The sequence below is a fragment of the Terrapene carolina genome, unplaced genomic scaffold, assembly GCF_002925995.2.
Source record: "Terrapene carolina triunguis isolate 2854851 unplaced genomic scaffold, T_m_triunguis-2.0 Scaffold210, whole genome shotgun sequence".
In the NCBI taxonomy this organism is placed as follows: domain Eukaryota; kingdom Metazoa; phylum Chordata; order Testudines; family Emydidae; genus Terrapene; species Terrapene triunguis.
In genome coordinates, this window is record NW_020664561.1 from 24,650,774 (window position 1) to 24,664,689 (window position 13,916).

At 41.6% G+C, this 13,916-nt stretch overlaps 1 protein-coding gene across 1 annotated transcript in view; it reads right to left on the minus strand.

The window, feature by feature from the left end:
• Positions 1 to 2,986: 2,986 nt before the first annotated feature.
• LOC112115852 (DENN domain-containing protein 1B) overlaps positions 2,987 to 13,916 on the minus strand; it is a 266,079-nt gene continuing 255,149 nt past the window's right edge. Inside the window, exons 20-22 of the mRNA XM_024213050.3 lie at positions 12,755 to 12,843; positions 9,208 to 9,424; positions 2,987 to 6,693 (exon numbers count right to left, since the gene is read on the minus strand). Coding sequence (XP_024068818.1) covers positions 6,136 to 6,693; positions 9,208 to 9,424; positions 12,755 to 12,843 — 864 coding nt within the window. The 3' untranslated portion in view covers positions 2,987 to 6,135. The remainder of the gene's footprint in view (positions 6,694 to 9,207; positions 9,425 to 12,754; positions 12,844 to 13,916) is intronic.

A 13,916-nucleotide genomic window follows, 5' to 3' on the forward strand; every position in this document is an offset into this window, starting at 1 on the left:
GCCCACAGGAAGGAAGCACTGTGCGTGCTCAGAGGCAGAAACATGGGCTCCTAGGGAGTCCAGTGAGTTTAGGTGCTTACAGGGTTTCAGTGGGAATATTGGGCATAGCAGTGATCCCAAAACTGGAGACTTAGGCACCTAACTCCTTTTGGGCAGTCAGCCCATGGTGCCCCATGTGACAATAAGCATCTGCTAAGACAGAAACCCCTATGTAAACCCCTCGGAACAGCCACAGTCCTTGTAATAGTATTAACAGGGAGGATGGATGGCAAAGCTTCCATGGATCAGCAGTTGTGTAGACTCCTTGCTCCTAAATGGGCTACTAATGTAAGTTTTTATTACACAAAGGGACACATTTTCAAAAGGGCCTCACCCTAGAATCTAGTTTCCCTGCATGAAGTTTTGTTCCCTCAATGAATTACATATACATAAAACAGATTATAGACATTTACTTACCAATATGATTTGAGGGTTGCACAACTGATTGTTCTGTAGAACTGAACCCACAATTAATTGTGGATGGAAAATTAGAAGCTATTTAACTGGTTTAAAATTTCTTTGCCTAGAAATATATAATTAACAATAACACGGGGTTAGGAAAATCTCATTCTACAGCCTGAAAGACATACAAACCCAAATTTTGAAATCTTAAAAAATTTAACAGTTAGGTAGGTTTTCAAAGTTGCTCAGTGTTGGTCTACGTCTGCTCCCACTGAAGTCAATGTTAAAATGCCCATTGACTTCCCTGAAAGCAGACTCTAGCTAATGCTGAGACTTTGTGAAAATCCCACCTTTAGCCAATCAGTAATATCACTCTCAGAAATGCTATGTGACTGTGAAGGTTTCAGTCAGGACAATTATTTCACAGCTTCTCAAACTACACTCTTCCTTCAAAACAAGGCTATAAGTGACGATACCCCAAAACATGGCACTGTAACTGACACACTGTCCTCAATCATCTCCTGTACAGATCTCTCTCCGCATGCATACAGGGAGGGCAGGGATTGGCATCCATGGTTCTGTCCATCCCTGGACTTCTGTAAAGAATTTTCACAGTATTGGAGATCTACACATGGAGAGATGAGAAGGCTATAATTGGGGCCACAGATCATCCTTCCCCCTGTGCGGAATTTGATGAAAAGGCTTCATTGGAGTCATGCTGCAAAACAGCTGAAGTGAGACAAGGCCCAGGACTCCAGAATACCCACTGAGATCCACAGGTTCTGGGGGCTGAACCCTCTGCTCATGGGTTGAGGGGCCCGGCTGTATCACCCCAATGGAACAATACAGGGAAAAGTCAGAGAGGGGAATCCTGAAGAGTGTCTCTCCCTTCTCCTGATGCTCTCAGGTTGTTTTTTTCTAAGCAGAATGGGGATATGGCTCACTTCATGGAGGCGCGGTGCATAATCTATTAGAGATGAACTGAAGACCTGAAATTCAAGTCCCAGTGTAACTGACTAGGTCAGGACTTTGTCCCTAAGTATGGATAAGAGAGTGCAATGTTAAATCAAAAAAATCTCATATTTCCCTCATGGGGGGAAAATGGGAAGCTCATAAAGATACTGATTCAGCTAAAAAACAAGTGCCTCTACTGGAGTCCTGAGCAGCTTTTTCACTGAACTGAGTTCAGCTCTCACCAGTAGATGGAGATTAATGCTGATGCTTTAGAAGGCATGAGGAGAATTCACACAGATGAGAATAGTTGAAAACTTGTAAAATCCTTGACATGGACAATTTTTCTTACCATGGGACTCTCTGTGATAATCAAAATACTGTAGACATGGCCTACAGACAGACTGATACTGCACTAAGAACAGAGTAGAGCTGTGTTGGCTGGAGATAGAGTTGCTACTCTATTTAATAAATTTGGCATGGTTAACTGGTTTTTTGTTGTTAATATGGAAGATGCCGGGTAATTTTGTATGTTTAAATAAGGCACCAATATTAGCCTTTCAAAAAAACCTTTGATATCAAGTGGTAAAGAATCTAAAAATGTGGCTAAATTTAAATTAATCAGACATAGACAACGAGGCTCTATTTTAAGGTATGTAGGTTCAAAAAGAAGGAAGACACAATAGTCAAAATACTGTAAACATTCTACGAATCACATCAGCAATATGGGAAGGATTTGACATTAGTGTGGCAACCCTAACACATTCATGGCTATTGCAATCAAAAATAATTCAAAAAGTTGAATTTTAACAGCCATCTATTTACTTTCTATTTCTGCAATTTCACTTATCAGAGACATGAATATTACTTATAAAACAATAACCCATCAAGGCATCAATGTTGTACAATTCCCAAATCATTTTTTTCAGTGCTATACTCCTAATAATCATTAAAGGGACATTAGCAACCTGGTATGGCCTACAAATTCTCCTCCATTGAAGTGCCTAAGGGAGTCAGGTGCCCAACTCCTATCAAAAGTCAGTGAAAGCTGGTCCATTAGATGTTTTTGAAAACCCCATCCTTAAATCTCATGCTGCATTCCTGAAAGATGCTTTTATAGATTTAAAAGTAAACATGACTAGAATTTCTGATAACCTTATTTTTTCCTCCAAGACAGAAACTGATAAGTTTCTAAGATATAAAAGCATTTAATAGAACATCTTACAAATGGGCATAGTGCCTATTATCCTAGTAGATTCCTAATGTCTTTTCACATTAGCTCATTCTGATTCCTCCTAGCCCTACCCAAGAATTCACTACACCTACTGCGATATGGTGTGCACCCCACACCAGCCCTAATAGGGTGAATGAGGGCCTGAGACACTAATTAGGTCACCTGACATCACCTGAGAGAAGGAGGGCCAGGGTTAATTGAGAGGGAAGCCCAGCTTGGGGGAGGGCTGGGCCAGCCCTAAAAAACCAAGAGGCTGAAAGCAGCTGGCAGCTGGCAGGTAAAGGAGTCCGCAGTTGCTCGCCTGGGAGGAGGGAGGCCTCCCAGAGCAAGGAGGAAGTCCAGGGCGAGAGTAAGCTCTGGGATCCTTTCCTGGTGTAAGGAGTCTGGCAAGAGGCTAGGAGGGGTGAAGTAGCCACGGGAAGTACAGTAGGCTCCAGTAGTAAACTGAGAACCAGGAAAGAGAAGATACGGAGGCTTGGTAGGAAGGAGACTGGGGAAACAGTGCCAGGGAATGGGAATGAGGACCTGGATTGCTGGTTATAAGGTCCCTGAGCTGGAACCTGGTATAACAGGTGGGTCCGGGTTTCCCTGCCTGCCACTGGTATAGTGGCACAGAGCCCAAGGAGGGCTGAATGCATCTGGCAACAGCATTTGGGCAGTTGTCCTGTTGGACTTTGTAAGTCCACCGGGAGGGGTGGACTAAATGGTAACCTAGCTGGAGGGCCAAGTTACTTGAAGAAGGGCTATTGCAGAGCAAGCGATGAGCAGCAAGGGGGCACCCGATGCAGCAAGAGCGACTTTCCCTGACCTATATGCAAGGAGGCACACTACCAGAGAGTGGCAACCCTGTTAAACCTACAAAGGAAAGCAGCCTTCTCAAGAGTGGGACTGTACACAGGACCACCACACAACAGGAAAAGAATACTGTATTCAGATGAATCTGGGAATTAAGGTTAGCAAAATGCAGTTATATAAATAAGAATGCAACTGAACATTTCATTTTTCTAGTGTTATCAGAGTAACAATCAAACGAGAAGTGCTAAGAGATTGCTAGGACTTTTCTTTTTCCCGTCTTATCCTAAATGCACCTAACAGCACAGCATAACCTACTTGGGTACTGATTCAGGACCAACAAAGACAAATGCCACTTCCAGATTCCCTGTACAACCTCCTGCAACATCTTGTGTTTTCCTTCGAGCTCCCCCATTTAAACATTGTTCAGACCTGACACTTCCTATTTCTTGATATCTGATAACCCAGCTAAAATGTTTAATAGTTTATGGGTTAATAATAATTTTGGTCCTCAGTAACTCAAACACAGTTTTGCCAAGTGCCACTTTTTGGGATAACACAAATAAAGACTCCACTTGCATCTCAGATATTATGGTGATAGGTACTACAGAAAACCCTAAGACAGATCAGGATGCAAATCTTACAATCATCCTCAGCACCAATAAGCTGCTGAGGTCCTCTTCAGAAACATATACTGAACACACCTATAAAAACTTTCATGTTCTAATCAGCCAAGGACATTGTATTATGAATTGTGAGTCCACAACCTGACCCTTTCCCTTGCACGTAAAACGGGGCACTTTGGTGAAGGGGCCTCATACCATTACCCAGTCATGCGGCCCATCCTCACCAGTGGTGTTGCTAAAATCTGCCTCCCCGCTCCTTTTCACCCATCCGGAGTCTGTAGTTTGGGATACAAGACCTTCTTTTACAATGCCAGGGATGTTGCCAACAAAGTTATGTGAAATGACAAGATAGTATTAGACACTAGATCTCATGGGCAGAGCATCAGCCACCGCCCCCCAACCTCCCCAAAGGGATCACACACCAATTCCCTTGAGCCACCTGACATAACCAATTGCCTGATGCCCATGGTGATAAAATGGGAAAAGAAAAGCCAAATCGCATTAGCCAAGAGGAAACTTCCTTTGTAAACCCAAACGTGACAACTGGTGTTAACCTGTGCAGTGATCCACTACCAAAGTCACTGCAGCCCAACCTGCCCCTAACCCCTGACTTCTTCAACTTGCTCTCCTTGGTCTGTGCTGAGGATACCACTAAGCCGTCCTTGCCACAGAAGAAGATCCTGCTGTTGGTGAGGAAGAGTGGGAGAGCATTCCTCGCAATGACAAATCCTGTTACTCCTTGCTTTGTGTTACATATGCCAATAGACAGTATTCAAAGTTGCCATTTTTGGCCTAGTGTGGTTCACCCCAGAATGTACTCGTTCTGATCCATAGAGGGTATGGGACAAAGCGGGGTGGACAAGGACAATGAATAGATGTGCTCCACTCAGGGAGGAATCTACTTTTTGAATTTTAAATACAGAAATATCCTTTAGGAATGCCACGTGCTCGAAGGGGGGTAAACATTTATGCCTAAATATAGTACATACAGCATCCATTTAATTCCCTTCCTTGTAATTGCAAAACGCTTCTCTGGTACATGAGAGTGGGGTATTTGCATTCTTAATTCCTGAACCAATTACTTTTGATGTCTAGTGTTATAAGTAATCTTCATTCACTGCTCTTTAAAATACTGCACAGCTCAACTAAACAAAACTCCTAAGAAGAAAAGCAATAATGTAATGTTTCTTTTAAAGGTGGCTTGTAAAAATCAAATGGTCATGTTCAGCAGTGGCACAAATTAATTTTAGTACAGAATGATTACACTGTAGAAATTTAAAAAACAGCAATAAAATCTATCAATTTCACGTACACTTTCCTTTCTGAAAATTCCTAGATGAAAACATCTACATTGAGACACTGGATAATATGTCTTTAAAGTGCCTTAGTGGTAAACAGAAGTTAAGTAACTTCACATTATAATTCAGCACTTCATAAGAGAAAAGTATGCACCGCCTTTTCAAGGTCTGGAAGACATGGCCACAGTTTCTGTTTATAACAAGCTCCCTATTAGTCACAAGAGATCCTTTAGTTTAGAAAAGGTCTTTTTCCCCTTTGCTCAAGCAGATACCTGCCATGGAAAATCATTATTGCTCTTCTGAACGTTTGCAAGTCATCTTCTAAGATATTTAAACCTTTTCCCAAATGATTAAGGCAATTAAATCATTACAAACATCGATATTTGTAAGTTTCAGACAAATCTAAACTGTTTTTGTTCATTTCATGCCCAACAGGATTAATACAGTACCTTCAGTATCTGGATATATGCAAAGGCGATACACTTCCTGCTGCACAAAGGAACATTAGTAAGCACCATGCACCAGTTGTATATTTCACATACATACAAACTAGTACCTGATTTAAGAGTGCATTAGTATATTTAGTTCCATCTTGTGGACTTAAACACAGCCAAGAAATTAACTGAGAAACATATAAGCAGATATCTAAATCCATGTACTAAACAAACAGAAGTATTTTAAAATGTAAAAGTAATTATTCCTTTGTGATCTTTTGGTTATCATGTATTACGTGGACTCCTGAGTAGTCTCTCTTTAACCTCTCATGGAAGTAGTTTCTCCTCTCAAAGTTCCCTTACACTTTATTTCCACTGCTATTACTGGGGTAATTATCCTCTGAAATGTTTAAACTGTGGTGGAAAGCAGAGGTCATTTTACATAATGACACAACTTCATGAAGAAGCCCGCTTTCTTCTGGGGTTTCCTTTCCTTCATCCCCTTCTTTTTGCCAAGGAATTAGAATGGATGGATGTTGACAAAGGTTCACTGGGAACTGATCCTCTGAGGTATTGCTTAGTGTTTCATTCGGTTTTATCTTCCTATGGAAGGAGTCATCTACTTGGGAAAATTCCAGAGAAGCAAGCTGTGCAACTGATTGTGTTGGAGAAGTTGACGTTACAAAATCTTTAGAGAAATCCACATGGTCAGCACTAAGGATTTTGTCACTATTTTCCTCCTGCAGCACAGAGACAGATTCCATCTGGTCACTAAAATCAACTTGCTTTCTTGGAGATGGAGGGAGCTGTTTCCCCTGGAGAACACTATCATCCTGACCAAGATTCCACTCCACTGGATCATTAGTACCACTACAGAGCAGAGCGAGGTTGCTCTCGCTAGGTGCACTAGACTTGTTCTGAAACAAAGAACATGTGTTGTTATAGTTAATGTCACAAGAAGAACCCTTGCACTCGCATCACTGAAAGAAAAATCCTGTGTTCATGAAAGGATATACATCCCCTGGATTTCCCTAGATACAGAACGGCATAGCAGGGAAACTGCAATGCAAGCTTTTTGACACTGCCTCATCCCGACGTTTAAAGATCACCTCTAGGAATGACAAAGGAGTTCAGTCTCCATTGCCCATTCAACCTTGACCACACAGCTGTGCAGTAAACAAAGTTATAGCGTGTGTCAACTGCAATGGTGGTTTTGCATTATGAGATAAGAAATTGAGATTCAGACCCCTGGCCACTGTTGGCAGTGTTGGTCCCAGGATATTAGAGAGCCAAGTGGGTGAGGTAATATCTTGTATTGGACCAATTTCTGTTGGTGAAAGAGACAAGCTTTCAAACTCCATGGAGCTCTTCTCCAGGTTTGGGAAAGATATTCCCAAGGTCACTGCTAAATGCAAGGTGGAACAGGTTGTTTAGCATAAGTAGTTAAAACACACTGTAAGACCTTTCAAGGTGAATTGGACAGTTAACTCGTCTCCAGTCATAGGACAAAAAAGGGGGGTTAGTGGGTTACAGATTGTTGTAATAAGCCATAAATCCAATGTTTTTATAAGACCAGGATTTTTAGTGTCTAGCACAGTTATGACTTTAAGATCCTGGGCTCACCTTTTGAAAGTGCTGTGCAGGTTTCCTTTGAGGATGAGGACTGACAGGTCAGATATAGAGTGATCACTTTGTGAAAAGTGTTTGCCCCTGGGTGAATAGGGTGTTTTTGTCTTTTATCACTTTTCTGTGTGAGTGCATTCGAGACCGTAGTGATTGCCTGGTTTCACCTCATAATTGTTATTGAGCCATTTAGTGCATTGGATGAGGTACACTACATGTTGTGATAGGCATGTGTAGTACCCACAGATCTTGAAAGGTGTGTTGTGGGGGACATTGCTCATTGTAGCAGAAGAGATATGTCTACAGGTTTTGCATCTGTTGTTCTGGCAGGGTCTGGTGCTGCTCTGAATTGGTATGTCTGATCTCTGGGGAGCTTGCTTCTGATAATGATGTTGGGGGGTTGTTTGAAGGCCAGAAGAAGGGGTTTGGGAAAGATTTCTTTCAGGATGTGGTCCCCATGGGTTGTAATTGTTTAATGATACCTCATGTGGGTTCCAGTGTGGAATGGTAGGTGACAACTAGAGGTGTGCGGTCAGAGGTTTCCCCCCCTCTCCCGTACAGAAGCAGATTTTCTTGGGGTATATCTACTTCCACCTTGTATTTAGCTGTGACAGTCTGAGTACATTTCTCGGATCTGAAGAAGAGCTCTGTGTAAGCTCAAAAGCTTGTCTCTTTCACCAGCAGAAACTGGTCCAATAAAAGATATCACCTCACCCACTTTGTCTCACCCATAATCACTGGGATTTCTATTCTTCGTTTCAGTAATCAGTTACACACACATTTATTATACACCTCTACCCCGATATAACGCTGTCCTCGGGAGCCAAAAAATCTTACCACGTTATAGGTGAAACTGCGTTATATTGAACTTGCTTTGATCCGTCCGAGTGCGCAGCCCCGCCCCCCCGGAGCACTGCTTTACCACGTTATATCCAAATTTGTGTTATGTTGGGTCGCGTTATATCGGGGTAGAGGTGTACATCTTTTAGTTCACAAACAAAATGGACATTTTATTAATGCAATCCTTGTGTGGTGCTTATAACATCAATGTTGATATGGATTAGCATCAGAGTTAATTGTTCCAGCCAATGATCGCTAATATGGGAGTGCTTTTGACAACAGCAAATCTTAAGCACCAAACACAGGAGTTGGAACTTATAGATACAAAAGTATTTTGACAGTGGCCACCAACACCAGGGAGCTGATTTGATGAAGATTTTAAAGATTCAAGCAGAAGCTCTGATCTTGCCCTGGGTCCAATGGGACTGTGAACTGAATTAGAGGCCTCGAGTGGGCAGACCCATTTGCAGGATGGAGCCTTAAACTGCTACACCAAAAATGAAATGGTTTCTAAAGCAACGACTACTTGGATCCAACGACTTAAACAAGCTGGGAAACTTCCCCAGAGTGATATACTTACACCTACTTTCAATAGGGGAGACCAAATTAATATTAACAGCCTCTAGAACTATAACTGAGACCAATTCCTGCCCAGGGAATAGAGGGAGAGAACATAAGAAGACTGTGCAGTAGGATTCCCAACTAGCCCTAGATGTGGTTACCGCTTCTAATGGCACACCATTGATAAGCTGGCTAGGAGTATACCCAAATCTTCAGCTGATGTGCATTCATACTGTGGCTATCAGCATGAGTTTGTTAGAAAAACATGCTTCTGTTTTTTGGAGCAGCAGCAAGGCACAGTTGTGACCGTATGAACCATTCTTCTATAAACAGGCCATAACTGCAGCTTCCACTAGCTTCTATTCTAAATTAATGAGGTTGTTTTACACATGAAAAAGATGACTAACCATAGCCTTATAATCAATATCGTCCGTTGATCTAAAGAAATCCAGGCTCTTTGCTCCTGAGAGCTTTCCTTGATCTGAACTGTGTGTGCTCAGCGTGTCCAAAATCTCTCCCAGCAAGTCCATTTCTCCTGTGTGATAAGACTTTACTCCTGTTTCACCAGAATCATCACTATCATAAAAATAAGCGGAAGCTTCCTCGCTGTCTTCAGACGATAACCTAAAAACAATAAAAACTTTCCATCAGCTAAAAACGTAAAATATTTTATGATGTCAGAATGGCAACTTCTGTAAGTAAATAAGGATAGCTTATTCAGAGGCCATTTGAATTTGAAAGTGGACTTAACCTGGCGTTTGTTTCGACAATTTCACCTGCAAATAAGAACATGCAGACAGATGTAGGTGCAAGCAGGGAGTAGGTATCTACATGCCCCAGTAACATACAGGAACAAAAAAGGAGGCCAGGTCTTGTAAAGCAAGCATTAAGTAGTGATGGATTTATTTTATGCGTATCATTATGAAAATAATGTTCACAGAGTACAAACAAACAGCCTTTTAGAATATGGTCTACATATTAACAGCATTTGACTGGAAAATGATAACATAGACACCATTAATAAACAAGGAGAAAAATCATGCCGCTACTGGTAGCATGTAGATATTTTTTCTATTCATCAAAGTAAGGGAGAACAGCACCAAGTGTAACGCCAATCTCAATGCTTATTACCATTCTAGTTAAAAACTACAGCAGGATGCAACAACTGTAGCCAAGTGGTTGGAAGGAGAGAATGAAAATCAGCGACTCCCACCAGCACAAATATAGGTCCCCCGTCTGCATTCCTCTTAATTTAGGTCCCACATCTACCCCAGTCCTAGCCCTCCCTCCGTCTCCACCTCCCACACTCATCGCCACCACCATTTCTACACTCATGCTCATTCCCCTTCTTCCCCACTCCTTTGTTTCTCCCCTTCTCTTACCATCTCTGTAATGGTCACTCCATCTCTAAAAAGATCACAACTTCTTCATATCTGGCTATCTCCAGCCCCTGGCTCTCACAGGGATCTGGATCCCTTCATCTAACACTGCCTTTGCAGCTCCCCTCTCTTATGGAGGCCTCTCCTTCTCACAGACTCCCTGCTTTGGATCATGGTAGGGGTGTTGAGATTCTCCTCTCCTGTTCCTGTCGCTTCCAAGCCCTTCACCCTCCTCCTTCCCTTCTGGACAGCACTGCACCCTCCTCCTTCCCTTCTGGACAGCACCTTCTCTCCTCTCCCCAACTCCCTTTGTTGCTCTCATCTATCATCCACCCAACTCCTCATCAGCCTGCCTCTCTGATTTTGTCTCCTGACTCTCTCTCCTCTCCTCACAATCTCCCAAATTCATCCTCGGTGACTTCAACTTCCACGTTGATGTCCCACCTGACCCGTTAGGCACAAGTTTCAGTGCCCTCACATATGCTGCTTGACTTCACTTCCATGACCCTTCATGATGTATCCCCATACTATTTATCATCTTTCATTCACTACTGAGATGTTGACTCAAGTCTCCAATTAGCCCATGATGCCAGCCTTCATTGCCCACTCATCATTTTTCCAAACAAATACCTTAATGCTTTCTCCCATGCTGTTCCTCCTGCTAGGAAAAAGCCCTTCATAAACATAGAAATGCAGGGCGGCAAGGGTCATCTAGTCCAGCCCTTTGTGCTGAAGTAGGACCAAGTATACCTAGATCATCCCTGACAGGTGTTTGTCTAACCTGTTCTTAAAAACTTCCAGTAATGGGATTCCACAACCTCCCGTGGAAGCCTGTTCCAGTGCTTAACCGTCCTTATATGAGGAAAAACTTTCTAATTATATAACCTAAATTTACCTTGCTGCAGATTAAGCCAATTACTTCTTGTCTTCCATCAGTGGACATGCAGAACAATCAATCACCACCCTCTTTATAACAGTGATTAACGTATTTGGAGACACTTATCAGGTCCCCCCTCCTTTTTTCAAGACTAAACATACCCAGTTTTTTTAACCTTTCCTCATAGATCAGGTTTTCTAACCTTTTATAATTTTTGTTGTTCTCTTCTGGACTCTGTCCAATTTGTCTTTCTTAAAGTGTGGTGCCCAGAATTGGACACACTACTTCAGCTCCTGGGGCCTCACCAGTGGAAACTAGAGCACAACAATTACCTCCTAGGTCTTACATAGAACACTTCTGTTAATACACCCCAGAATAATATTAGCCTTTTTTGCAACAGCATCACATTGCTGACTCATTCAATTTATGATCCACTATAATTCCCAGATCCTTTTCAGCAGTACTATAGTCTAGCCAATTATTCTCAATTTTGTAGCTGTGCATTTGATTTTTCCTTCCTACGTGTAGTACTTTGCAGTTGTCTTTACTAAATTTCATCTTATTAAGTTCAGATCAATTCTCCAATTTATCCAGGTTTTTTTTTATTTCTAATTCTGTCCTCCAAAGTGCTTGCAAACCCTCTCAGCTTGGTGTTATAAGAATACTCTCCACTCCATTATCCAAGTCTTTTGTGAAAATATTGAATAGTACTGGATCCACGACAGACTCCTGTGGGATCCCGCCAGATATATCCCGCCTGTTTGACAGTGAACCACTGATAACTACACTTTGAGTACAACAAGGAGTCTGATGGCACCTTAAAGACTAACAGATTTATAAAGCATAAGCTTTCGTGGGTAAAAAACCTCACTTCTTCAGATGCACATAATGTGGGGTTTTTATCCACATAAGCTTTCATGCATCTGAAGAAGTCAGGTTTTTTACCCACGAATGCTTATGCCCAAATAAATCGGTTAGTCTTTAAGCTGCCACCGGACTCCTTGTTGTTTTTGTGGATACAGACTAACACGGCTACCCCCTGATACTTTGAGTACAGTCTTTCAACCAGTTGTGAACTCCCCGTATAGTAATTTCATGAAGACCACACTTCCCTAGTCTGTTTATGAGAATGTTTATTCCCCACATGCCTTACATTTGGGTAGAAAAATCCACAAAACTACCTATTATTCTCCTTCAAAAACTTCCTAAAAGCTCTACATTGCTGTGATGCCTTCAAAAGACTTGACAATGGTTAGGCTGCTTGTGTGCTGAGATCATTGACTTTCATGCTGACCAATATTGTCTCCTTGTTTCCTGGCACTACCTCATCTATTTGTTTGTATCAGTCTGTTGTCTCTTGTCTTGCATGTGGATAGAAGCTCTTTGGGAGAGGGACCATCCTTTTGTTGAGTGTACAGTGCCAAGCACAAAGGGGTCCTAGTCCATGACTAGGGCTCCTTGGTGCTATAATAATACAAATAAATAATAGTAATAATATGCTGCCCCTGTTTCTCTGCTACTAAAAGAAGGATTTTATTTCCATATTAGACACTAGAACATGTAGCAATTTTTGGGTCAGGAGTCACATTGGCAAAATATTCACTCATGTGAACTCAACTGGTTTAAAAATCCATTTGTGGGACACACTGACATACATATAGTCTCTCTCTGTCTCTCTCACACACACAGGTTGCTTACTTGCTTGTTCTGTCCATTTCATCATCGTCATCATCATCCAGGGCAGAATCATGATTGCTGACATTGGTAAGGTGTTGGTTGAAACGCGTCTGGAGAGGAAAAATTAACATTGTGATCTTTCTTTATTTTCTTGCCTTTTGATCACTGTTCATTTGGGGTCTGACCACCCTCTACTCATTTATTTCAATGAGAGTAGAGGCCCTAGAAGAATTGAGCCCTTGATGGGGAGCATTATGTATTATGTATTGATAAGGGAGGTCCTTTAGGGATTCTCAAAGGATGACCAAAAGAACTCAAACATCACCAATAAAAGAGTAAACAATGCAGTACATTTTTCTTTATGGACATAGATAGCCTAATAATTCATGTGAACCCTTAACACCAGTTGAAGAAGTTGAAGATGAAGAAGCTGCACTGAAGAGCACGGGCTATTTTTTCTTGCAAGTATTTTAGACAAATAACTGTGGTTCAGTGTCTCCAGACATAAACTTTAGAACTTCACACAAGTAAAAGTGGCTAACTGTATATGAGAAATTAAGTCATTTCTGGAATAGTGAATATTAAATGAAGCATGAGGTTCTTTATGTATCTTCTTTACCATGTAGAATGCAGAATTCTGTTGAAGTGTTTTACTCTACTTGAACAAATGTCTCAATTACCTTAATAAAAGCTCTGGGACAGAAATTTTGGTGACTTGTACAATGGAAAGGGCAGAAACCTGCCTCAAAATTCTACGCATCTTTAATACTTATGTGACAATTAACATACGCAGAAGAACCACAGAAAAGATCTTCACATATCAGAAAACTGACCATTGTGAAATGTGTGAGAAGTCAAAGTACCTATGTTAGCTAACTTAAAAAAACCAAAACAAACCAACCATACACTACTATAGAGAAGTGCTACTGCCAGAAATCTGTACACCATTATGGCAGATGGTTCAGTGAATGTCTAAGCTTACAATGTGTCCCTGTTGTTGAGAAAGTGTGGCCTTTTTCTCAAACTGCTTGGAAAAGCTCACTGAAGATTTCACTATGCCACCTAGTACAGATGCTGCCAAAATGAACTAGAGCAACAGAGGGTCCTGTGGCACCTTTAAGACTAGCAGAAGTATTGGGAGCATAAGCTTTCGTGGGTAAGAACCTCACTTCTTCAGATGCAA